The sequence below is a fragment of the Cygnus olor genome, chromosome 1, assembly GCF_009769625.2.
Source record: "Cygnus olor isolate bCygOlo1 chromosome 1, bCygOlo1.pri.v2, whole genome shotgun sequence".
Lineage (NCBI taxonomy): Eukaryota > Metazoa > Chordata > Aves > Anseriformes > Anatidae > Cygnus > Cygnus olor.
The window spans coordinates 21,728,119-21,754,880 of record NC_049169.1 but is presented as its reverse complement, the minus strand read 5'-3'; the positions used below and the strand labels follow the sequence as shown (position 1 = coordinate 21,754,880).

At 39.5% G+C, this 26,762-nt stretch overlaps 1 protein-coding gene across 4 annotated transcripts in view; it reads left to right on the top strand.

The window, feature by feature from the left end:
* Positions 1–26,762, top strand: part of MAPK11 (mitogen-activated protein kinase 11) — a 33,872-nt gene that overhangs the window by 3,080 nt on the left and 4,030 nt on the right. The window contains exons 1-11 of one of the 4 annotated variants that reach the window (XM_040549572.1): positions 3,660–3,711; positions 10,810–10,939; positions 11,898–11,956; positions 13,143–13,254; positions 15,693–15,722; positions 15,855–15,902; positions 18,280–18,394; positions 18,518–18,589; positions 19,402–19,481; positions 23,558–23,636; positions 25,023–25,196. In XM_040549572.1, coding sequence (XP_040405506.1) covers positions 10,925–10,939; positions 11,898–11,956; positions 13,143–13,254; positions 15,693–15,722; positions 15,855–15,902; positions 18,280–18,394; positions 18,518–18,589; positions 19,402–19,481; positions 23,558–23,636; positions 25,023–25,196 — 784 coding nt within the window. In that variant the 5' untranslated portion in view covers positions 3,660–3,711; positions 10,810–10,924. Of the gene's footprint in view, positions 1–3,659; positions 3,712–9,717; positions 9,961–10,342; positions 10,681–10,809; positions 10,940–11,897; positions 11,957–13,142; positions 13,255–15,692; positions 15,723–15,854; positions 15,903–18,279; positions 18,395–18,517; positions 18,590–19,401; positions 19,482–23,557; positions 23,637–25,022; positions 25,197–26,762 lie in introns of those variants that run through there. The other 3 variants (XM_040549570.1, XM_040549558.1, XM_040549566.1) reach the window with 3 other exon arrangements.

Genomic DNA, 26,762 nt, shown 5'->3' with positions numbered 1-26,762 from the left:
TTTCCCTCAAGTTCTTCACTCCTGCAGTACTCTTTGCATTACTCATGTATCATAACTGCACAGAGGGCTTCCTACCTTGGCTCTCTGCTGTGGCCATTCAAGCTGGCGGTTGTCTTTCCATTGGCTGCTCTCAGATCTGATTTTGTTTTTAATTCAGGGGAAGAATTAAAGCCCTGTGAATGCATGGGATGTGTATGGTAGTTTAATTACATTTAAAGTGACCAATGGAGTCTTCAACAGTACGTTTTTGTCAATTTTTCTTTTTTCAGGAGTTGTTTGCATATTGGCATGTATCAAATTTACATGCACAACTGTTTCGTTTGGAGTCAACTTCTTCTTGTGCTATCGCTTCGATTAGCAGGTAGATTTACATATATATATTTGAAAATGACTCTTCCTCAAACCCAGCCTGCTAAATTGTTTAATTTGAAGTTTCCTTGCACAATGTCCACCCTCAGAGTTGGGTTTATCTCTCACTGAAATCAGAGAGCTGTTTGACTTTTTTAGACCGTACCCTGTCCCTGCTAATTGTGCGTTTTAAAAACATTTTTGGTTTTAAGTGCAGCATTTAAGCTGATAGCCATTTAGATGGAAAACAATCAAACTTTCACAAGGTAATTTTCATCTACAGTCATTTTGTTGCAGTTCTAGAGAAAACAGGTGGAGGTCAAGCTGTATCTTAAATTCTTGTCTCTTGTGATTCCATCTTTTAAATAATATTTCTGATTGTGTTCAAGTCTTATCGACTGCTCTGGTGATACTGCTTATAAGCAAGATCCCCAGCCTGCAGCATCTCTGCCTCTCAGCTGTATCTCCTTGTTGGATCCCATGTGCTCTGGCACCTGTCCACCTTTCCCTCTGGGACTTGGTGTTGCCACCTGTCTGAAAAACAGCTTCTTCATCTCTTCTATTTTAAAGCTTTTTTATTATACCCCAAATTATGTAACATGGATAGCTCTTTGCTTTGCTGTTGTTTTTTTTTTTTTTTTTTTTTTTTTTAAAGCCTGTACGTTTCTTTTCATGCCAGCTTTTGTAAACTGTCTTCCAACCTACTTAATCCTACCTTTGCCTGGGAGGTATAGGCAGCCTTCTGCAGCATGCTGTCTCTGATCTCTCCAACGGGTGATTTCCCATTAGCATATTGAAAACTCTGTTTTCTGCCTTCCCTGGAAAGAAAAGACCTTGCAAGATTAACAGAAGTGAGTCAAGGACTTCTTCCCAAACAGAAACCTGTGTGCTGTTTCCTCAGAAGCCGTTGGTATCAGTAGTGCTTTCCCTGCGCTGATTTTTCCGTACCTTTTGCCTTTCCTCGGGCAGTCACTCTCCTTTAACTTTAAGACTATGCAATGCCTAGCACAAACTCAGGTAGCATAATACATTTTTAAAAGTAGCCTGCTAAGTCAGAGGGTAATGACACAGGCCTCAGTTCGGGAAGCGGGTGGGCAGAGCCTGCCTTAAGCCATTTACATGGTGTAGCACTTACACAGGTCGGTCCCTCCGTCCCGCTAACCGTAAGAGCAGGCTTAAGGTCCATTCCGTTTTTGTCCTGGCTTATCTTGTGTAAAAACTGGGGGGTGGCTTAGGCTTCTATTTTGCTTTGAGGAAGTGCAAGTGGAAAAATAAAAGCAGAAGACTTTAATCCTGAAGTTCAGCCCCTTCTTTCCCCCATCCACCCAGTCCTGTGATTTCTGGCTGGATTGTCACTTGCGGTGTATGTAGGGCAGTAGCATGCAAGACTGCAATGTGAGATTACGGAGGTTGTCCTTGATGCTGAGCTAACTGAGTAGTGTGTGAGTTTTTTAAAAACCTGATATAAATTGTCTTTGACTAACAAAGCAAAAAATTCCCCCATCCAAGATTGTACTTGGTGACTTTTGTATGATAATGTTTTTAAAGGGACCTTTTACTTCGCCTTAGTGATACTAAGTGTAAGATTTCAACTCTAAGATCACCTTACCGGAATTACGATGTGTGTCGTTGTAACAATCCAGGCTTGTTTAAATAGTACATGCTTAGATAAGCTTTTGGAGTGGTGATAACACACAGCTCCTGCATGTAAATACAGCTGGAAACCGAAGACCGTGTAGATCTTTACAAGCTAAAGGCAGGATCCCAGGCACGTGTAGAGCCAGTTGACTTCAGTGGGCTCACTTTGGGCTGCTCTTCTTTTGGATTAGCTCTTTTGTTTCGGATGCACATACAGGGGCAGAACTTAGTCCTAAATATAATTAGATTTTACTGGGAAAATAGTAAACAATGTTGTTAACATAGCGCTGTCCAAGCTTCATTAGCAGTTGTCTGATTTTGGTATGCCTCATTCAGAAGGAGAGTTTTGAGGGCTTTCATTTGTTTTGCATATATTTACAAAGAGCCCTTCTGAGCTTGTTAAAACACTTGGGAGGGGTGAGGGGATAAATAAAAAGAGTTACATGGTCAATGTTACATGTTAGGAAAAGGATCTTTGCAACAGCATTGCTAGAATGAATGGATGAGAAGAAGTTAAGCAAAAAAAATGTTGCAGAGCATGAAAGACCGTCAGAGGAAGATGACGAAATAGCTGTTAGGAATGAAGACACCATGGGGTTTGCAGCTACAAAGCCAAGGGAGGTCAAGAATTCAAGACGTTTCGTGAAAGAAAGATCAAGGAAGAAAGAAGACAGGAGAGCATTTCTGAGCGTTGGCCAGGGAGGCAGCACTGGAGAGCCGGGTGAAGGTGGCTTTGCTGGAGTGCTGGGATGGAGTGCAGCCCGCACAGGACTCCTTCCATCCCGTTTTATTCTACGTGTTTTTCAGTTGTTAGAACAGCGTAGCTACTGACTTTGGAAAGGAAAGGGAAGAGGGGTGGTAATCAGTGGAGTCGAGGTTCATGTTTAAAATGAAAGTGTCTAAGAATGCTTTTAGTGAAAGAAATTGAATCAGAAAGGAAGTGTTTGTGGAGAAGGATAAGAAGGGCTGAGAATAACCGTGGCAGAGATCTGTTGGTAGGGCACCGTCACTAAGCCAGTGGAGTAGTTAGAGAGCAGATGAGAAACACCCGTATGTGTGTGAGGAGTGTGGTGGAAGGAGTTGCAGGAAGGGTGGAAAAAAATGCAAGCTCAAGAAGTGGGAAAGACCACTTTGTATTTTGCTGGTTTTATTTCGGGGGGAATTAGTGAGACCTTCTTGAGAGAGCGGGGCGGGCATGAGGTGGCAAAGAGATGAGGGGCACAAGACGAGCCAGTCGTGGCAGAAAGACAGCAAGAAATATGGAACTACAGCCTTTTGTGTGGTCATAGGAATATATGATTAAAATAAAAAATTCTCAGCAAAGGGTCTCCTCCGTCCCTCCTTCAGTATAGCTGGTTATAAGATGCACCTTCCTAGCCACATGGTATAGCAGTGGCTAGCTAACTGCTTTCCTCTCCGGCCATCACAACTGATTGTGACTGCAGTTGCCCAGGGTGCACAATCCCTTTCCAGAGTCTCAGAGCCTGGTTGCTTCAACAAAGCTTCCCAAAGAGCTGTTTGCAATTTCAGAGCCCTTAGCTGGTTGGTACCTAAAAGCCCGTGTCCTTCTTCTGGGTGTAGGCTCGAGGGAGACAGGGCGCTGCAAAACCCCTACGTGACCTGAGAACAAAGTGCTAACGTTTAATATTTTGGCCAGTGCAGGGAGAAAAAACAGGAAATGTGAAGGAGAAGTGGGGGAGGAATAGGAAAAAGAAGGACGAGAATGTAAGTCGCATTTTGTCTGTTTAGATTTATGCAATATATTTGAAAGCACTAGTGTTTTTCATATTAAACGTTATATCCACATTACCTGCTAACATCTCTAGCTGTAGGTTCTGAGCCCGTAATTTGTAACTACCTGGCAGCCTTTCCTAATGAAATGCTGAATAGAATACAGTTGTCATTAGCATTAATCTGGCTTTGTGGCAGTTGACTGATTTTCTTGCTTAAATACCGGCACTGGGCTTATAGGCCATCTAAAATACACGATTATTTTAGTATCCATGAGTTGGCTACATGTGCTGAGGAAGCTGACAGCTTCTGACCCCAACCTTTTGTATGTTTTTCTCACAGCGGTAATTTTATATGCATCACTCCCACTGCTATAAGCTATACTGGCGATAACTTCACCTAGAAAAGTGTGACTGCGCTTCCCTAAAGTTATTTGAATATTTAAGTCACTGTGGAGACAGAAGAGACAGATCAGAAAACAAAAAATAGCTCGTGGATTCAGAGGCTGATACAGCATCATTATTGCCGTGTTGTAACATTAAAAAAAGATTGGCAATGCCTGTAAACAAATGGGTAGCAATTATTTTTTAGTACCATTGCAATGTCTGCATAAGAGTATGCACTTGTTTTTATGTTGGTTAATGAACAATTGTGTCGCATATCTAATAGATATTTCCCGCTTTTATATTTAGATCGAGTGGTAAATTAATCTGAGATAATTGACAGTGATTGAACTAAAGCCAGAACAATTGATGGGAGTGTTCAGCATAGTGTGTTAGAATAATATCCAAGTGATAGGATATAATTTTACAATGCAATAACCTGACACCATCAAGGAAGGTTTTCTTCTCTAATGGGAGATAAACGCGTTGTTTCAGAGATGCCCATTACTCATCCTCCCACCCTTTGTCTTGTAACTGTCTCATTTTTTCTCTATGGGTTCCTTCCGATGCACGTACGTGTTGTGATTTGTGTGGTTTAGTTAACAAATATAAACTCCGTACCGTAAGTCTGGCTCTTGGGGGTGGAAATCACCAATTAGAACTTGTGTAAAGTAACAAAACATTTATAAAGAAGAAACAAATGAGCCAGTTACTGGATTTTCTTTGCTGCTTAGCTTAAGCTTACTGTGTGTGGCCTTGTTCTGCTGTTCTCTTGCTGCACTGCCAATAGCTGTTATGGTACATTTTCTGGTGCTGGGTAGATGCTGTGTGTACTTTTTTTAAGACTACTGACAGGTTGGCAGGGCCCTCTGGAGGCCCCCTGGTCCAACCCCCTGCTCAAGCAGGGCCACCCAGAGCAGGCTGCCCAGGACCACGTCCAGGCGGCTTTTCGTCTCTAAGGAGAGGACCCCACCACCTCCCTGGGCAGCCTGTGCCGGTGCTCAGCCACCCACACAGCACAGAAATGCTGCCTGATGGTCAGAGGGAGCCTCCCGTGTGCCAGTTTGTGCCCACTGCCTCTTGTCCTGTCCCTGGGCACCACTGAAAAGAGGCTGTCTCTGTCTCCATTGTATCCTCCATTCAGGTATTTATATACACCTGAGGAGATATTCCATACTACAATAAAAGGTGGACTCCTTAAAAAAAAAAAAATCTTTATTAAAAAAAAAAAAAAAAAAGAAGAGCAAGATCCTGGAGAAGACCCAGAAGACAAAGATCACAAAGTAAACCTTGTAAACAAAACCCAAAAGCCTTGTTATTCATGTGATGACTTTAATTAAGTGACATTTATGTGAGCTGTAAAAAGAGCTGTCATTCACTCATTCACTGCAGTTGTGAGGAACTGGGCAATAGAAAATGTCCAGGACAGGATTTCTGTGTGTCCCCCTTTTCCTAATTTACTTCCCGATGCACAGTGCAGTAAGGACTGTCTGTGGCAGTGCTTATGTGCTCTGAATGCTGACCTCTCTTCTGTTCCTTCCCCCCAAAGCTTGCTCACATACACCCTTCTGCTGCTGTTACCCGCTTTTTTTTTAGGAAGTCAGGACATTTGGGCATAAGGAGGTTCGTGTCTCCTGTGATGAAAGGAGTCGAAGAGTTTGTGAAAGGGAGCTTAGGTCTGTGGATAAGAGCTCAAGGTTGTGGCTGTACCAAATATGTGACAGATATCCTGTGTAATTCCATTTTATTTTCTGGATGTTACCTTCTTTCTTACCAAAATTAAAGTTCTGCTCATGTGAATCTGTGTTTTGAGCATGAATTACATTTCATTTTCTTTTGTTTTTTCCCCTTATACTTACATGCAATGGGGAATCTTCACTTACTGGAGGAGTGTGGCCCCTGGGTTGACCAGTGAAGGAAAGAAACTCCTGTGTTGTGCTGCAGTGAAAGAAGTAAAAACAGTAGCCTCGAACATACGTATCCTAGACCTAGTATCATCATCACATGGAACAAATTTAAGGATCCACTTGTGCATAGTATTTCCTCCAAATTTTGTGTAGGATGTCCAACCAGTTGTCAAACTTGTGGTGATGTAGGGGTAACAGCCTCCCAAGCTGGGACACTGAATTGTATAAAATAAATCGGAAATGTTAGTCTTCTCTGCATTTTTTTTTCCACTTAATCCAAAATTAATCTCTTAGCATAAGAATATCTTAGAATAATTATTTGTACAGATAGAGTGCTTCCACAAACAAAATCACACTTTGCAGACTTATGGTTGTCTGGGGTGATGGGGTATTATGGAAAATCAGCTGTTAGAAGCTGGGAGCTCACTGCAGGTGCACCATCCTGGCACCACACATGATCAGCTTGGGTCATGGCTTCGCTTTGCATCAGCTAGACCTGAGCTGACTCCTGGATGAAGAGAACTTTCTGGACCAACAATTCATTCCAGCTGAGTCTTTTCCAGGTGTCTCGTATAGTATTGTGCCCAGCTAATGAGCCCTCCCAGAGCCCAAAGATTAGTAAATTCAGGGACAGGACCCGCTGATCCCGCGAGCAGTCCTTCCTGCATCACCTACTGGAGTTCACTAAATGGGACACGAGTTGGCTCCATGTGTGGCTCTATAGGTTGGGCTCCCACAAGCAGCCCTCCAGCTGCTGAAAGAAATCTGATCTAAAGGCTAAATAGCCGGAGCTGAATAGTGTACTCCTTAATCCTAAATCCCTGAAGGATGTGAATGGGTTGCACACGAGTGGTTTGTCCAGTATTACCAGTCCGCAACCGCAGGGGATAAACTGACCATGGATACTAAGGAAATGACTATATGTACTGTCAATATTTATAAACGTCAACTACTAAAATCCATGCCCAATCAAAGTCATGAGGTTAGCATGAAACCTGGGCATTTTGCCTTCTGAGTTTCTGGGCTGCATAAGCTTTGTTTGTTCAAACTTTTCTCTGAAACCCAAAGAACAGGAAAAATGTGCATATAAATAGAGATTCTTCTTTCATCTAGTGGAACGTCAACAGAAGTGTTAGACGCAGGAGCTGACAATGCTGGAAAGGTATGTCTAATTTAGGCACTGATTGAAATTTACATCAAGCAAAAGTCTCCAATCTGTGTCAAAACGATGCCGTCCCTGCAGGGAGAACATTGGCTCGTTTATATCCTTGATCTTAGAAAGGACAGGCAGCAAAAAATGCCTGGCATAACTGTCTGGGGTTCTGGGTCAAGAGCAATCATGTCTAAAAGGGCTATTACTAAGATTGATACAAAATTGTTCCTGGTAAAATAAAATATAGTTCAAATTGTGTTTCTTTTTGTGTTGTGATAGAAATTCTATCTAACGTGGTGTTCCTACATACTGCTGAGGCATGAGGGCGTGCTGCTCTATGGTAATGTTAGAAATACTGACAATATGCAATTAAAAACTCACTTTCACTGTTTTCTACAAATGAAGTGTGGAGACGATGTCCTTTTACAAGTATCAAAGTTTATCTCCATGGTATTATTCTGTCCAGCTACATGAGATAACGTAACCATCAGCAGCAGGACACCTGAGGATAAGTAACCTGAAAGAAACTCGGGTAGCAGTAGCTGAACCGCTGGGAGGACGTTTGTGGCCAGGTGTAAGCATTTGTTACACAGCTGGCTTGCCAAAGCTGAAGCCTGTGCTCCCAAGGACCCGCAACAGTAGAAAATACCTTGCAAAAGAAAAAGGAGCTATAAGTTTCTGGCATTTGTTGGTGAGAAGCTGCAAAGGCCGAGAGCCTGACAGGGAAGTGGTCTCAGTTTAAAGGCAGAGGTGGGAAGGCTGTGAGTGTAGTGCATGGTAAGGGAAGGTGAGGGTCTCCAACCCTTTTTTTTTAATAACAGCACGCCTTTGGCTTGTTTTGAAGGAGCTGTTTGGGCTCGTTTTTGCCAGCAGCTGGTCGCAGGCCCCAGAGGAAGGGTTTCTGGTGGTGCCAGGCGGAGCTGGGCCCGTGGAGCTGCCATGGCTGGCACCAGAGGCCTGCTGTCCGGGGAGCCAGTCTGGCAGCCGAATGCTCTGAGGAAAATGGCATGGGCAGGGACACAATTAGTCCTGCCGCCTAACAACTCACACAGGGGGCCATGAGCGATTCAGGGGATGACTCAGATGGCAGCTGTGATGGTAGAATGGGGAGAGGGAGAGACCGAGTCCAAACTCAGAGATGGGGAGTGAGGCGGGCAGCGGCCTGCTGCCTCCGAGCAGAGTTCACAGACACTGGTCGTCCTTGGATCTGACAAACAAAAGAGTCCTAACAAAGCGAAATCTATTGTTTTGAATGCTTCAGAGTTAATAACTTGAATTATGATGATGGTAAATGAGGAAAAATCTTGAAGGCATTAGCTCTGACTACTTGCTACTGTTTCTTGCCTGTGAGGGAACACGTTTGAACCAAGACCGCTCCTGGCCTGTTGAGCTGCAGTTCATCATTTCCCATTGGAGGTTCCAAAATTCAAGTTTCTGTTTGCTTTTGTGTTTTTGTTGTTGTTGTTGTGGGTGTTTTTGTTGTTGGTAGTCCTTACGTGTTTCCATCCTGGGTCTACGAAGCTGCTGTCATAAGAATTACTGAAAGTGGAAAATAGTGCTTTATACCATCTGAAAGCTTTGCAGCCTTGAGTCATATGGAGGGTAAAAAGCAATCTATCTTAAAGATCAGCAGTTTTTAAACTACTGAAACCCACGTTTGACCTTAGAATTGGGAGGAAAGGGATGTTTATCGTGATAATGGGATTTAAAACCTAATTCCTCCTAGGCTTGTATAATGTACACAGTATTTCACAAACCGGTACAAGAGTGAGTGGGAAGGCTTGTGAACTGCCAGAATAGTTGAGATGTTAAGCACAGATTGCTGTTTTGGGCAATCTTATTTATTTATCTGTATAAACATTTCCTTTTTTACTGGAAAAACTTAGAATGGATCTAGCAAGTATGTATTTCTGAGACTGTGGTGCTCTCCATTGGCTTCGTTGACCAGGATTACACTCATGACAATTATATCTCATCTTTGTTATACTAACAGCGAAGCATTGGCTTCCCTTTTATTTCTTCAGATTGACTTTTGCAACCTTCATGTTGTGTTTGTGGCCACTCATGTGGTATTTATCATGTCTTTATTGTCAGCTCTTCTTGCACCATTCATTCCTTGAGCTCCTCCACATATTTGAGTAACAGAGTGTCCTCATATCCTGAATAACTGTGTCCCTACCCTTCTGTCAGAACAAGTGTCTTATCATATCCCTTCCACCTCTCCTCAGAGTGATACGGGTCTTCTCCTACTTCCTATGCTTTCTTTCTTCTGCTCAGGGAAAGCCCTTCCTGAGGTGCTCTGCAAAGCCACAACCCTCTACATCTTTAAAACTTCCCTGAAGATCCACTTCTGAGATGCTTGCAAGAAACTAGCTAAGTAATCTGCTTATCTATTTCATTTATCTCATGAGTGACTCACTCCTTTCATGGTGCCTGCAAGAAACTTGTTGATTAAATCTACTTCCTCTTACTCTGTTTTTATTGAATAAAACATTGCTGGATTGTGCTCTGCATTGGCCTTCTGAGAGGTTCAGTGAAGTCTAAGATAGCTGGGTCATGATCATCTTTTTGATGTCACAGTTCTTGCTTTTGTTGTTTGTATCTGGTTTTGCTTCTCGTTAGAAACACTGCCTTGTCCTCTAGCTGACTGCAAATGAAGAGTTTCTGCTGCACTTGGCTCTTCATGACTTTCTGGTGGACCAAATACGTGTAGGAGTCCACAGCCTCGGAGCTGATTAGAGGCTTGGTATAGTAGTTTGGGAGCCACTCCAGGCAAGACAGATCTTTTTGTCTCTAACAGGTGATCCTACCACAATTCTCAGGAGTGTTTTAAACACTGACTGTGAGGAGATACTAGCATCTAGTGTGCCTATTGACCGTTGTCAATCCTGTACTGTGCATTTTTTCATGTTATTTGACTTTCAGTGTTTTGTAACTCAAAAATGTTCTGGAAGATGAATATGCAAGGGTTCTGTGCTTGCTAATGCTGTTGCTAGCAATTGCAGATAGTGTTATCTACAATTTAAACAGAATTTCGAGGCATTAGAATTGAATAAAATTTTAATTTAATGAATAACAATTTAAAGCAATTCTTTTTGTAATATGAGGAAGTAGCAGACTGAAGAGAAAGTAGCAGACTGAATATTTTTGTAATCATACTGTTTAGTGTCATGAAGTAAAACATAAAGGATTGTTTCTATTCCCGTGCTATGTTGCAGACCGTATTTATCTGTGCTGTGATGTACTTGTCATGTCTTGTAGTGCACAAAAAACACAAGTGGGTTTCCCTTTCCTGCAAATGCTTACGTGTGCATTTACTGTCCTCTTCAGTGGGACATCTCCATATGTATGAAGTTAAGCACGTGCTTTATGTCAGCAGGATCTGTGGGCTGCAGTTCAAGACATGTACCTGTTGTTCATTTGTTACTGGCATTTCCCGAGGAAACATTATGGGAACTGTCTTTGAATGCTCATGGTTACTGCTGACTAGCTTCCCCCAGTTGCAGTCCATGAGCAGAAGGTAAAAGAGGGCAAAGGAAGGAGTAAGAATCCCCTGCAGAGCTTAAGTTTCTCCAGTGAACTACAGTGAACTAATGGAGAGCTTTGAAACAGAACATGCCTTCAACATAGACTTTTTTTTTTCTTGTAGTTCAGCTTATGATACCAAAACAAGACAGAAGGTGGCAGTAAAAAAGCTTTCAAGACCTTTCCAATCACTTATTCATGCAAGGAGGACCTACCGAGAGCTTAGGTTGCTGAAGCACATGAAGCATGAGAACGTAAGTGAAGAGTGAGTGCTTTCCCTTCTGATTTTTATGACAAAAGTTTGTAATATAGACTTAATTTCAGTTAGGTACAATCTTGTTAGAAAAGTATGTACAGCTCTCTTCTGGCTACCCAAGATACCTGGACCTAGCTACCTCGTCTGTAGTGAAGTCACTGACTGTAAATTAGACTTTCTGTAAAAGGCTGCCTTTTTATTATAAAATGATCCAGTTTGATCTTGAAGATCCAGCTAACAAAATCCGAAACAAGTGGTCCTGCTCTTCTGTAACTGAAGTAATAGAGTGTTCTGCTCACTGCTATTGGATGCTATTGAAACATCAGTCCAGGAAAACGAGAATACCTCAAACCTGCTTTTGCTGAATTTGGATTCTACTGAGAAATTAAGACAGATACTCTTGTTGAAATTAGGGACAGCGTAATACCTAGATGAAATATACTAGAACATCAGGCCCTAAATAATTCAGTACTTAGGCCTAAGTTTATAAGACAGTTTATTTCAGTGAGAGTATCCACTTGCTTGAAAGTAACTTGAAGAATGGAGCCCTGAATAAAACATAGTGGATTGAAAAGTATCATGCAAAAGGGATGCTAAAAACATTAATAAACAGCAGAACAAGATAACCTGTGAAATTGTACATAATATTAAGTATAGTGAGTGTGCAAGCCAAATACCAGCTTTTCTATAGTGAGACATTACCTTTCCTGTCTTTATCTCTGATCATCTAAAGTCTTGTTATACTTCTTGTAATTAATAGATTTTTTAATTAGTCATGGAAATAGCTGTGTCTCTACCTGCACAAACCACCTATTGTGCAGGTTGCACTGAGTTTTCAAGATGAATGTGTGTCATGTATCTGTAAGCTTCCTGACAAAAATTCTAAGCAGTCAATACTAATTATATATTGCTTTATATATTTATAAAAATAAAATGTCAATTCCCTTGTCTTTCAGGTTATAGGATTGCTAGATGTTTTTACACCTGCAACATCAATAGAAAATTTTAATGAAGTGTAAGTAAAAATTTAAAAGAATTCTGATTAGTTAGTAACTAAGTACCACTCTAGTTTTAAAAAGGAAGCACATATTTTTCCAATAGACTTGAAGCCAAAGTCGATTTTGTGTGAAGAACTTTAATTGTGAATCTTTTCACAATTTTTCCCTAAAAAGGAAAGCAGGAGAACAGGCCTCATTTTAGTACTTTTTTGAATGATGATATATTATAGCTGTCTCGTAAATGGGTTGGTGTTGCATAAATGGCAGTAAACTTAAAACTTCTTCAGTTTGATTATCTGTTAGCTATAGATTATTTTTTTCAGTTACATGGGATTGTTCAGGAATGCAGGAAAGTATTCTGTTGGCTAACTTAAGCAAGGTAAATTTAGGCTAGATTCCTGACTGACCTAGGGCTAGTCGTATTTCGCTGTTACTCAAACATACCATTTATACTGAGTTGCTCTTGGTTTACATCTGGTATAAAAAACTAGGTAAATAGCTTAGAAGAGAAAATAGTAACTAACTTTCTTTATTATTATTATTGTTGTTGTTGTTGTTATTGTTGTTGTTGTTGTTATTATTATTATTTTAATCCATGAAAATTATTGGCCAAACTCCCTTTGTCTCTAGGGCAATACTACACAAATGAGAACTGGGAATGGTAGATGCATACTTTTGTCCCAATACTTTTTTGGAACAGAATCAATGTTTCTGCAAAATTTGTCAAAAAATAAAACTTCCAGTGGAGGTAGGGAAAGAAGTTATACAAAATGCTGCTATTTCAACCAATCCAATGTTAATCTCCATGATCAGATATTCCAGGGCCTCACAGGAGCTGTAGTTTTGATGCCCCAAGCTCGCACTTTTATGTTGGGTGAGACTTCCTATTCATCTCAAGACACGAGGCTACACTGAACTGCTATAGCATGTCATGGAGAAAACACAGATAAAAACTTTTAATGTACCATAAGGATTTTTCTTTTTCTTGACATGAAATCTCATAGCTGTGATTCCATTATTAGAGCTCATAGCTGACTGGTGGGACATAAACCCTATATTAGTAGAAAATGGAAAAGGAATCTACATGGGAGCGTGTAGTTACTCTTTAGATGTGCTGATCTTACAAGGATTTCCATTCTGCCAATCTTAAATGAGGTGGGTTTTTTTTGGTTTTCTTATATAGGGTCTGTTTTGTTTTCGCAGGTATCTTGTGACGAATTTAATGGGTGCTGACCTGAATAACATTGTGAAGTGCCAGAAGTTAACAGATGACCACATACAGTTTCTCATTTATCAGTTACTTCGAGGTCTTAAGGTACTGGTTGAATATAAGGATATTAGAGGCAGCAACCAAAATGTTGTAGTAATGACTGGTTCACTGCAGTGACAGTACTTAAAACACTTTTGTTCGTGTTAAGAGTACACAGATAGCAGCGATCATTTCAGAAATAATGTATTATTTTGCTAACCAAAAATGAAACCCCAAGCCTGCAAGTGCTGACATGCACAATGCATGTGAATATTTCCCTTAAACATTAATTTCAGCCCAGTGTCTATTTAAGCTATTATTGAAGGAGGTTCACTTGTTTTATGGTCTCTCAGGTGAGCAGTGTGTTTTAGACATTTCCTCTTTCAAAAGAAGGTAGTGAGAAATTTTCTGCAGAATGTGAAATTGATAAAGCATAATATGGTAAGTAATTCACATTCATGAAGCATGAGGCAGTTGGAAAAGCTACAGCCATGATTTTTGTAGAGATCATCACGAGTGAAGAGATAACCAAGTTATTTGGGTTTGTTGGGAAACTTTTGAAAGTAATAGTTTATCCTAGCAATGTACAATGTTACAAAGAATTACATTGGATTTATCTTGCCTGTGAAGTCATTGTTTCCTTTAATCATAGCTGTTAAAATGTATAATCATAGCTGTTAAAATGTATACAACTCAGTAACATAGGCAATTGGCAATGAAATTGTAGCAAAATTTTCTTCCTAAAGAACTAAAATGTTACCATCTTCCTGACATTAAACATGAAATAGGAGAAGATGTAGAAAATGCTTCCCAGAACTAGGTGATAAACATTTTTTTTAGACCAACATTGAGGGTTTTTGTCCAGGCATATGTAAAAAGAAAAGGGAAGAGTCTGCTGCTTTAGTACTTAAAGTTGTAATATTTGATATTTTTGACATGGAAAATTAACTGCATGTTTGAAAGCAAGCTGGGATAAAAGGCTCTGAGATACACTTACTGTGTGGTTTTGAGCAAGTCACCTGGTGCTTGAGAGCGTAATTGTTATTCAGGCACGTGGGTTCTGTCAATTTAAGTGCAGATTTTAGTGAATAAGAATTGCAGAACTGAGCCCTTAATTGCTTTGTCACATTTACTTAAGTTAATAGCTTAACTAGGAAGACGGATTCCAGAGTTAATTATCCAGCATGCGGTTTTGAATGTAAGACTACGTTGCATCAGATAGCAGTAAATATAGCAGTAAGAGTTGTGCTGCAAAGTGAATTATGAATTTCAGAAATGCACTAGCTTGTTTCCAAGGGGAGGGGTTGATTGTGGTTTGTCTCTACTGGAATTGAAAGTCTCACATCTCAGTGGCTGAACATTTGATCAGAGATAAGTCCCTTGTTTACAATTAAGCTGGGGTCATTGCAACTTGTATTCTTATATCCGAGTACGCTCTGGACTCGCTGGTACATCTGTCCAGCAGCACCCCATATAGGCTTCAAGCCCTGCAGAAGCCATCTGAACATCGGGAGCATTAGCGTGGGATGGAGCAGTTTGGCAGACTGCTGAGCTGGCTGCTTGGTGTTACCTACAGCAGTTGTTGTCTCAGCAGAACCTGCACACAGTTAATTCTGTTACAAGCGGTGTTCTAGTTTCCTCTGCATTCAGCTGTTCACAGCTATTGTGAACAGCATTTAAGTGTGTCCCTGCCCCGTTCATAAACAGTGCATAGGTTTGGAATGAAAAGAATGCCGTTTTGTTTTCTTTGGGTTTTTCTTTGGTTGATATACCCATTTTACAGGTAACCTCTGCTCCCAAGAAAAAGATAAATTCTTCTTTAGAGAATGGAAGAGAATGTTTTAGAGCACTTACTGATCCTTGTAAGATTATATAGATAAAGAGGCTGTTAATCCTAACAATTGAACTATGGGCAATTACAGAGTAAGCAAGCTTTTCTCAATCTTTGAGTTTTTATATTTTATGTAAAATAGCAAAGACACTAAACAGCCATTGAAACTTTGCTTCATGACCCTGCTGGAAGTGGATCTGAAGCAATACTGTGTCCTAGGTGGTTCTTTGGCCACTAACCTGCCCAGGGGTGCACCTGCAGTCAGTGTTCATGCATGGATTTATATAATCTAGGAGTCAACTATACTGCTCCATAGGCCACTGACTTCACTGAGATACCAGCTGATCAGAATGGACATCTAGATAAGACTGGAGTAAATTTCAAATAGGTCAAAAACTTTTGACGGAAGAATTATTGCAAGTGCTATCATTTATGATAGAATCTAGTGTTCATGGCTACATTTTTTTGAAATACCTAGCTCTGGGTAAGATAAAGCAAGTAGGTTTTGAAGTTAGTTGTATCTCCGTTTGCCCTGAAAATTTAGTGCGACATAAATCTTTGCTGTGTATAAAACCATCAGTCCCAGTAGCAAAAAGATAAATCAAGTGACTTACGCCTTCCTTCACCTCTGACTTCAAACCTTACCTTCTTTTTTTTCCATTTTGTGTTGCAGTATATTCACTCAGCTGGAATCATCCACCGGGTGAGTTCATTCATTGCTATAACAAACATGAATGGAGCATGTCCCTCCATGCATCAAATGTGTTAGTAAGACATAGAGCATACCTTAAAAGGTTAAAATGGTATCTGACTAACTGTCTCTGTTCTGGTACAGGACCTGAAGCCCAGTAACCTGGCTGTAAATGAAGACTGTGAGCTGAGGGTAGGAATCATGCTGTTGTGATGAAGAATGTTGTATTGCCTGTCAATATGACAATTTTCTGAGGAAACGTTAGCTGCCGTTTTTGCTTCTGATTCCAGTAATTTTGTGTGTTTGCTACTGCTGCTCCCCTGCCGTAAAAAAAATGTTTCCACTAACACGTGTTTTCTTCCAAATGTTAATTTATTATCAACATAAGTATCTTTTTAAAATGTTCATCCCTAGTTCCTCACAGATAGTACATAGGCTAATAATTTGGCCCATGAGACAGTACTTAATTGAGTACATCTTGAAATGTTGACCTATGATATCTACATCTGCCATATTTAGATGAAGCCATGTAGCAACTTTCATTTTTATATCTACAGAATACACAAGCTAAATTAAATAGAAATGGTATGAAAAGATACCAGTATTACGGGTTGAATTACCAGTTATAGGCTGCAAAAAAAAATTAAAAGAAGCAAAATACTACAATCCACACTTCTGAAGTACTATTTCAATGTATATGCCTATATAAATGCATAGCATTGTGTATCTGTATGATACACTATCACTTAATAAGCATGAGACTCTAGAGAAAGAAGGGATGTCTTCCAGCTTTCTAAGCCTTTAAGCTTAAAAATTAGTAGTGTAGCATTTTTCTGTGACAGCCAGAAACATCTTTCTCTCTGTGTCTGAGATTCTGACGTAATCACTTTATTCCAGTTGCAAGGGATTTAAGAAAAGATTACAAATATTATAAGAACAGAAAAAAAAAAAAAAAAAAGAATACTGAATAAGAGCAATGAAGTTAGGTTCTGATCTGTTGTAAGTAACTGTAGTTCCTGTTTGATTTAGTGAGAGTTGCAGATGCTCAGCAAATTTCATGATTATCCCTTTAATGTTTTCATGCATATGTGTTCCACATCTGTGAAATTTTATGGCTCATCTGGTTCTGATCAATCCCTTCTAAAATGTGTGCTGTGCTTTTGTACTGTAAGAGACTTTTAATCTTTTTTTTCTATTATTTTATTTGTGCATATCCCTTCCTAGCATTTTTTACAATGCTATTTACTTTGTTTATATTTATAGCTTTACTTCCTCTGATACCAAATTATTTTCTAATAGAACAAACTAGTGGATATTTCCAAGTACAAGCAAGAAGGAAATAGAGTCACAAAGAAGGAAAATGTGTGTGTACATACACATTTGATAGAATGTATCAGCTGTTAAAGAGAAATATTGCTGAAACTAAATAAAGGCATTAGTACTCACGTTTCAAGCCTTTATTCATGCCTTATTTACCTCATGCATTTTTTCAAGAAAGATATAATGCCTTAAAAGTTTATTAAAAATAAAGATGTTAATTTATTATTTATACCTTAATATTTTTCTTTAGGCTTTGTATATCTTTAAATTGGATTATAACAGCAGAATTTTGAATGATACTTTAAAAATTTTCATGCTCCCCATGAAAAGGATTTGCCGTCAGCTTAATAAATAGAACAGGATCTAATCATGGGAGGTTGTGACTGATCTTAGTTCATATTTCTATTTGAAGAGATACCAAATAGCTCAGATGACTGACTTAAGCTTAAGCTCAAACGGTACTCGTTCACAACCGTTTCTCTTAGAACTAGGAATACCTTTTTGCTCCATAATTAGTGCTGCACAGACTAATCAAAAATTGGAAAGCAAAGAAATGAGCAGAAAAAAAATTAATTGAAGTAACTTCCTGTCAGTGTAAACTTAGCAAGGGAGAGCATATGGAGGGTAACATTTTGCCTTCATGCCTGTGAGTAATATGTGTACCTAAACAGAGCTCCGTCGTCGTTTCAGTGGGGGAGTTCTACCGAAAACAGATGGTATGTGATTTAAATGTACCTCGTTATGCAGGATATGTTTCCCTCCTAGTGCCATCAGAACGCTGCGTGATTTGGGTGAACGCTACCTGCATGCAACAATGCTAAAACAGACATGAGAGGGAAACAACAGAACTTCGGGGGGGTTGTGATTAGCCTGCATGGTCTTTAAATGTTATGGCTAGTGGCATTTGCTGTTGGCATTTTATACAAATGTTCCCAGATGACAATGGTTCATTTTTATAGCAGCTTATTTTTATCAAATGAATGCTGGAGGAAAATTGAACTTGAGGCAAAATGCAAAGTTTTTCTTAGAGGACAAAGGGCCAGATTCATCACAATGGAAGTATCTTTATATAGACCCAGAGACTGCACACAGCAGGGAGAGCAGATGAGTTCATCCACAGTGTTGTGGTTTTACTTCACTGATAGTGAGGTGCTTGGACTGCTGGATAAACTCAGAAATAGCTAATGGGGAAAAGCAGCACCTATAACAAAAGTAACAAGGGGTTTATTTATTTATTTTTATTCTGTAGATTTTAGACTTTGGTTTAGCTCGACAAACTGATGATGAGATGACTGGATATGTTGCAACAAGATGGTACAGAGCTCCAGAAATTATGTTAAACTGGATGCATTATAATCAAACAGGTAAACTGTGAAGACTTTCATTTCCCTACAGCTGTATATAGTTATAGATTTAAACTTAGAGACAATTCTACTTAATGATCTCTTTGATTCATCATACACATTTCTCTCTCCAATTTTTGGCAGTTGACATCTGGTCTGTTGGATGCATCATGGCAGAACTATTGAAAGGGAAGGCCCTATTTCCAGGAAATGATTGTATCCTTAACACAAAGCATAAAATACAGCTATAGAAATACTCTAGTTCTTCCTTTCTTCTAATAGCTCAAGAACTTCGTTAGTCCCTGTTTTAACCACATTAAAACTACAGTCATTGTTCAGATGTTCAACTAGATGGTAGCTGTGCTTCAGGCTGTTCAACTACCTGATAAGTGGTATTTGGAAAAATCAGTACATCTAGTTTTCAATAAACAAGATATTTTTGCTGTTAAAAAATATTGTCTACAATTATATGATTACGCCAACCTAAAAAGTTGTACAATAACCTTGATTCTCTAGGGAAAATGTAATATGCTTTACAGGTTGTATATGACAGTGAAAATTGCACATTTGAAAGTTTTTAATCTTGAGAGTAATATAAAACAGATTTTAAAGCTACCAAATGGGGATTTTCTTTTTACCAGCTCTCGGATTAGTAATCTAGCCCAATTTGGTATAATGTGCTGTTCTTCAGAAATCCTTCAGAACATTAAAACATAAAAGTGCAATTAAATGTTCAGTTGGGAGCTAGGACAAGCAAGCAATATTTTGCATGCAATGCTCTCACATACAGGTACACCTGACAGAGATTCGCATAGTGCAATAGAGACAATAAGAATTTGATACTCCAGGATTAGGTTTATGCAGGTATGAATTGATATCATTCAGTGAACTAAAATGGAATTGTCTTGCTTAATAGTTTGAAACGTCTTAACCACATACATGAAAATTCATGAACTGTTTAAACCCAGAAAGATTGTGTTGTTGTTTAATTTTATTACACTGCCTTTAGTTTTCCTGAAATAATGTAGATATCGATCAACTGAAGAGAATAATGGAGGTTGTGGGTACACCCAGTTCTGAACTTCTGAAGAAGATATCATCAGAACATGTGAGTTTACAGCTTCATTCAGCTAACTAACTTTTTATCATTCCTCTGTATAATTGGCATTGTACATCACTGGTTAAGTTACAGAGATATCTGATTTGGAAATGAGCAAACGCTTTAAGATGATCTCTCTTTTTTACTGCTAGAATGGCACCATTAAAAATGTTCTTTGCAGAGGTATCCAAATGCCTTGACTGTCAGCTGGATTAATTTTAATAACTGTTCTCGTGCATTCAGTTTTTCAAAGGAGTTTTGCAGTTGATCTTGAAGATCTTTTATTTTTCTGCTATACTTATAAGAAAGAAATATCAAACTGATGTTCAGCTCTATTATGTCTCTAGTGATAAGTCCAATGTCTTACAGCTGCGTTATAAGGAATGAGATGTGGTGTTGATTAACAAAGGCAGGTAATGGGCACTGTAAAAATTCAGATAAACAACACAGAAACCTCCTGAGCTGAAGCTGTTTTCTTAAACATTCTCTATACAGACCTCAGTCTAATATTGAAGGCTACTTTTCAGCTCGTGTGTGTATTAATGGGTTTTCTTTGAACTTCATGAAGATCATCTTAGTTGTTTAAGTAAGCAGACAGAGAAGGCGAGCCAGACCAACGCTGTATTTCTTGAAGGTCCAAGCGTAATGAAACCTCATCAGCACTGGCCAATGCACAGCCCTAGAATTTTTGAGTACTGAGCACTTGAGAATGGCTGGGGCAAGAAGGGGATCAGTCCTTGCACCAGGGGATTGGGTCAACTGGCAAGTCTTTAACTGTTCTGTGTTAAGCATAGGACCTTATATGGCCTTTATATGTTATTAAGATTCTATGACTTCTGCAGTAATGCATGCAGAATACTGTATACAAAGGTGTGATTTGCCCACAAGCAGTCAGTTTGTGAGATTTTTGATTATGAGATTAAACACCTTAAATACTTACTGGAGATGGTATCTGGTTTTGTCTTTGATTTCTTGTCTAGACCTTAGGGATCCATAGGGATTCTGAAACTGTTACACTGGGGCTAATTATACCTTTAGAGTATATAGAGATCACAAAAGTGAAGTTAATGAATGGGAGTGCTGCTAGGTCACCTCCAGGCTGTTGCTACCTACTTAGAGAAGCAGTCTCAAAAAGATTCATACCTTGCTTGGAAGTACTTGTCTCGTGTATGGGAGTGTCTGTTCCATTCCTTCAGTCTCATTCTTCTTTACCTTGTAGTTTGTCCTTACAGTTCAGATATTACTTAATGCTGCATGTAGTCCTGGACAATTTTGTTCTATTCCTTTAACAGCAAGACCAGAGGTTTTCTGAAATGTTAAGCCTTAAGATATTTTCAGTTATCAATAGAAGACTAAAGAAATGGGAACTGAAAAATCAACTTCATGGGATGTTTTAGCACGAGTTACTGAGCTGTTTTGTTAGTTTTTCATGTTAATATGGGTTTAAGCTGATCACAGTTCGTTATTTTCAGATAAATTTAAACACCTAGATTCTATTAGTTCAGTTTCTGTGGCGAGTATATAGGCACAGTTGACAGGTTGGTAAGTATACTTTAGCAAGTCTGTGTTGTTTTCAGAGAACTTCTGGACAAGCGTGGAGTTAATTTCGACCATGTCTTGTTCAGTCAGGGTTGGATTAGTGATGTTAATTGATGTCAGCACAGAAAAAACGAATCCGCAAATTCACAGATGTTTGTCATAAGATAAATTTACTTCTTATTTCTACCTAGTCTGTACCTTCCATGCAAGAATGTGTGAAAGCTCTCTTTTGCTCTGCTGTTTGTACATATACAGAAACTAGTGCCTGAGAAACTGACTTTCTAGCATGCGTCTGCTACCTTTATGAATTTCAGGACAGGTGGAGTGAATCTTGTGTTTGACTAGTCTTTAAACATCATTCTCTACATGACTGGCTACAGATACTAAGCAAAAAAAAAATCATCCTTGTAGAAAGCCTTGTCATCAGCCCCTGTAGTAAGAAGGGAAAATGCTAATATAGGTTTAACAGGTTGGAGACACAAAGCATGAAGTTTTACTTCCATTAGGACAGGAGCCTTATCAAGATTCTGAAATATGTCACTAATAGGAGTCTACCATTGTATTAGAATATGCTTATATCTTCTAAAAAGCAGAAAAAAATAAATAGATCTGCCTTGTTAAACTAGAAAAATTTAAAAACAGAATGTGCTATGTAACAATTTAAAATATCTTTATATCTTTTCATAGTAGCTGCAGAAATTAAGATGATTGCAGAGAGAGCTGTGTGGGGAACAGGATCTGTTTCCTAAATGTGGCTATAGATTGCACAGATTGTGTGTCAGAGTAACCTCATAACATTCAGAAAGGAGAAGCGCAAAGCCCTGCACCTGGGGAGGAACAACCCCAGGCACCAGGACATGCTGGGGGCCACCCAGCTGGAAAGCAGCTCTGCAGAAAAGGACCTGGGTGGGAGTCCTGGTGGACACCAAGTTTGAACACGGGCCAGCAAAGTGCCTTTGCCACAAAGGAGGCTAATGGTATCCTGGGCTGCATTAGGCACAGTATTGTCTGCAGGTCAAGAGACATGATCCTTCGCCTCTACTCAACTCTGATGAGGCCACACCTGGAGTACTGTGCCCCTCAGTATGAGAGAGACCTGGACATACTGGAGAGAGTCCAACAAAGGGCCATGAAGATGATGAAGGAGCTGGAGCACCTCTCCTGTAAGGAAAGACTGAGAGAGCTGGGGCTGTTCAGCCTGGAGAAGAGGAGGCTCGGGGGATCTCATCAATGAGTATAAATACATGCAGGGAGGGAGCAAAGAGGACAGAGCCAGGCTCTTTTCAGTGGTGCCCAGGGACAGGACAAGAGGCAGTGGGCACAAACTGGAACACAGGAGGTTCCCTCTGAACATCAGGAAACATTTCTGTGCTGTGTGGGTGACTGAGCACTGGCAGAGGCTGCCCATAGAGGCTGTGGAGCCTGCCTCGGTGGAGATATTCAGAAGCCACTTGGATGTGGTCCTGAGCAACCTGCTGTAGGTGGCCCTGCTTGAGCAAGGGTGGTAGGATCGGGTGGCCTCCAGAGGTCCCTTTCAACCTCAACCTGTGGTTCTGTGAGTACATTATAGTAGCTTCATAATGCACTGAGCTGAATGCTGAAGATACTTCTACACTTCTCAATCTGGGATCTAACTTAAAGCTCAGTGAAAACAGATGTATTTACTTTGCTGTCTTCAGTAGGCCAAGGATGTTTAGTAAGCCTCCTGCAGGTAGTCTCTTTCTAACAGACTTGCTAAATGTGCAGGGAGGCTGTCCCTGTTACACAAACATGTTTTAAAAAGACTAAGGTTTGTTCAAAGACCACCTGTTTTTGTTTGTGTTGTTTCCTTGGTAGGGGTCTTTTTGTTTGGTTGGTTTGGTTTTATTGATTTGGGGACAGTCATTTGCCTCTTTAACTGTTCTGTTTTCAGAACTCCTGTTTGTGTCTGTAGCCTTTAGGATCAGCATTCAGCCTCTTCACTTACTGATAAACATTTATTTATCTACCGCATCCCAGAAATTCTTTGCTTATGTAACATCAGGCTTCACACTAACATTTGTGGGTCAGACAGGAGTGTAGGCCTTTCCTAGTGGAGTTTGGATGAGCCTTCCACAGCCGTGGAGATAAGGCAAGCTATAAACTCTGTTAACCATCTGAGGATCTGGGCCTATCAGGCTTTGTTCATTGGTTAGTGAAACTACTGTTCAACAGAGGAGGGAGAGAAGGGAAGGAAGCAGATTGGATTATACCACTTTGCTGAGGGCAACTGAAAGATGATTTAGGTTGCAATTTTTGGCTGAAAGCTACATGTGTTTCCTGGGGATACACAGCAATGAACCCTTATGAACAGGTGAAGACAGAAGTGCTAACACATAAGCCTTACAGGAAGGTATACCTGTTTGAAACTCTCTGGCCTAGTAAGTATATACACGAGTAACTGGTTAGAAGGTTTCCCATGTATAAGAAGTATAATGAGTGTTACTTCTGATTTTTTAGAGTTGGTATTGTTATTCTTGGGCAAAATTTAACCTCTGTATATGGTATGTATCTTCATTTATTCTTAGGCAAGAAAGTACATTGAATCTCTTCCACATATGCCTCAACAGGACTTGAAAGCAGTATTTCGTGGTGCCAATCCACTAGGTAAGAAAGACAGACTGATACAGTTTAAATCTTTCACTAACATATGAACTCAAGTCTACGTTTGCTATGTGATCCGATAGAATGATGATCAGCACGGTGAGAAAAACATTGTTTAACCTTTTGTCCTGCGGCTGTTTTCCCTTCATGAAGCCTGTGTATTTTTTGTATTTTTTTATTTTTTTTTGATGGAGATTACAGGAACCTCCTAATGGAAAAGTCTGTGGATGAAAACAGTCTGTAGATGAAAAGCAAAAGCAGGCTATATATAGCAGGAATAAATAAAAAAATGTCACAGGGTCTAGACTAGAGGCATCACTTCTGGCTCAGGAAGGCCATGAGCTGCAAATTGCTGGCAAGGAGTAGAATATACCAGGAAATATAGCTGTTTGAATGCCTTTTTTGTGTGTTGTTTCTTGTGAATTTATTAGCCATTGTTGGACACAGGATGTTAGGCTCGACAGACCATTGGTCTGATCCTGCACTATTGTTTTTATGTCTAGCCAATTGGATCTGTCTGTGCAAAAGAGATTTTTCTATGAACCAGTTCTTGTGACAAGGCAAAGAAGATGCTTGAGCCACTTGAGTTATCTTACTACAGTGCCTGGTCTGTTCCATCAAGTGTACATTAAAACATTGTATGGAGGGAAGTATTTTGAGTTAAGGTATTTTGAATTCTTTCTGTTTATTAAAAGACAATTTCATTTTTACAAATACAAGTAGTTGTGAATGTTTTCTTATCACAAATGGATTTTATTTGCATGAGGTCCATGAGTACATGCTACGTACTAATATCATAAAGGCCAACTGATGACAATCCTTATATGAAAGCACTAAAAATATTTTTTATATATCTTAAATACGATAAACTTTCAGTGTAAAACCAAATTCAGAGTTACAGATCTCTCTTATATCTAATAGTCTGCAACTGTTGACCTTAAACCTATTTACTTGATGCTAAGCTTTGGAGTATTCATCTGATGATTTCATTGGTGCAGCTAATTGAAAGCGTAGTCGTACATTCACCATTGTATGTTACTTGAGCTGGCACTGATCAGGTTAAGCACCTGCTGCACAACGCAGGATATTTAAGCACACAAAGGTGTTTTCAAGATCAAAGCCTTGGATGTCTGAAGAGGTGAATCAGATTTCAAATAGAATATAGTGAACCGATGTGCATACCACAAGCAAACCGGAAGCTTCTTTCAGCTATGAAAGTTCTACTCACAGTATAAAATTTTCAAAACTTGTTTGTTATATTGTCTGCATTTTTTTTGCAGTAATGTCAAATGATTTTAAGGTGAGACTAGAATTTGTGCAAACAGTTGCCTTATCTTTTACTTCTAGACAGTCTCATGACTTTAATCTGAGCTTCTCTTTTTCCCTTAGCTGTAGACCTTCTTGAGAAGATGCTTATATTAGACAGCGATAAAAGAATTACTGCCTCAGAAGCACTTGCACATCCATACTTTGTACAGTATCATGATCCAGACGATGAACCCGTGGCTGAGCTGTATGATGAGTCAATAGAGAATAAAGAGCGAACCATAGATGAATGGAAAGGTAACAGAGAACTACACAAAGGAGTTAATATGTACAGCAGAACAAATCCTTACTGAAGTGACAGTTTTGCTCTGTTTCTAACCAGAGCAATTTGAACTCTTAAACCTCAGGAATACAGAATAAGTCCACATGTGTGTTTGTGGGAGTTGAGGTGGAAGAAGTTGTGGTTTCTCTCAGGATTTTGCTCCCTTCCCCCAGTGTTCCTCTATCAACTCCTCACTACCTTTTTTGTGGCAAGTTTAATGGTATCTAAAAGCTGATGGTAGTTACCATGTAATGACTCATTCTATCTGGCTTTTAATTTTCTAGGCCAGATCCTCAGCTGAAGTAACAGTCCTAGGGCAACTGACAGTATTTGGGATTTTGGCCTAGCTTTCTTCAGCACCAGAAATGAAAATTGTCCACATACTCATATTTAACTAATCATTTGCCAACTCGTTAAGAATAGTTAAACCATGCTCTTGGTCTTGTTTGAGATGAGAGCTGATGATTTTACTTTGGAGTGGCACCCCAATACCCATCCTTGGGAAATAATGCAATGACCTTTTTTATTAGTTAATTCCATGCTTGCATCACAATTATATTGCACTATAGTGTCACGGAAACAACATGGCTAAACACTAAGTTTGCAAGTATACTTGAAAGTACAGTCCAATTTCATCATTGTCTAATGAGGACATATTATGCTAAAATATCCTTACTAGACATTATAAATTAAATGAGTAATGTTCTGGAAAACTAATAATTCCTGTTTATTAATAAAGCCCTTTCCTTGGCTTAAGATAAAATACGTATACAATCACAGAATCATGGAATCATTAAGGTTGAAAAAGACCTCCAAGAACATCTGGTCCAACCTACTACCAGTGTCACCCACTAAACTGTCCCTAAGCACCATGTCCAACGTTTCCTTAAACACCTCCAGGGACGGTGATGCCACCACCTCCCTGGGCACCCCGTTCCAATGCCTGACTGCTCTTTCTGAGAAGAAATTTCTCTTAGGAGAAATTTAAGTATTCTCTAAAATACATGTTCTTCTGTTTCTGTGTGTATATTCTGTAATTTTTACTCCACAAAGGTTTGATAAAAATATATTACCACAGTGAGAAGGTTTATGGTGACAATTACTGACCTCCTATACCTGCCTCATGCCCTTCCACTGGCTTTCTACACCTGTGCCACATTTTATCCTGAGCATTGTGGAGGAGACTAGCAGACTGACTACTACTGCAAATACACCTTAATGAAAGACAGGAAACGGGTCATGGGTGTCTCTACAATAAAACAGCCTCACAGAACCCTGTAAAGTGTTTTCTAGAATCCTACTGGGTCTGTACAAACAAGGCACCGATTACTCTTTACATGTGCTCTCCTCTTCAGGATCTGGCAGCATATGACACCTCACATATATCTTGTTTATGATGAGGCATGTTCAATTTGCTTTTGTACTTACCAGTGGATGATTTGTTTTCTGCTGCTTTTTCAGTTGACTGAGTCTTTAACAGGAAAGTTTAACAATTTCCGATTCATAAAGATGATTTCTGTTTGTGATGAAACTCTGCTAAA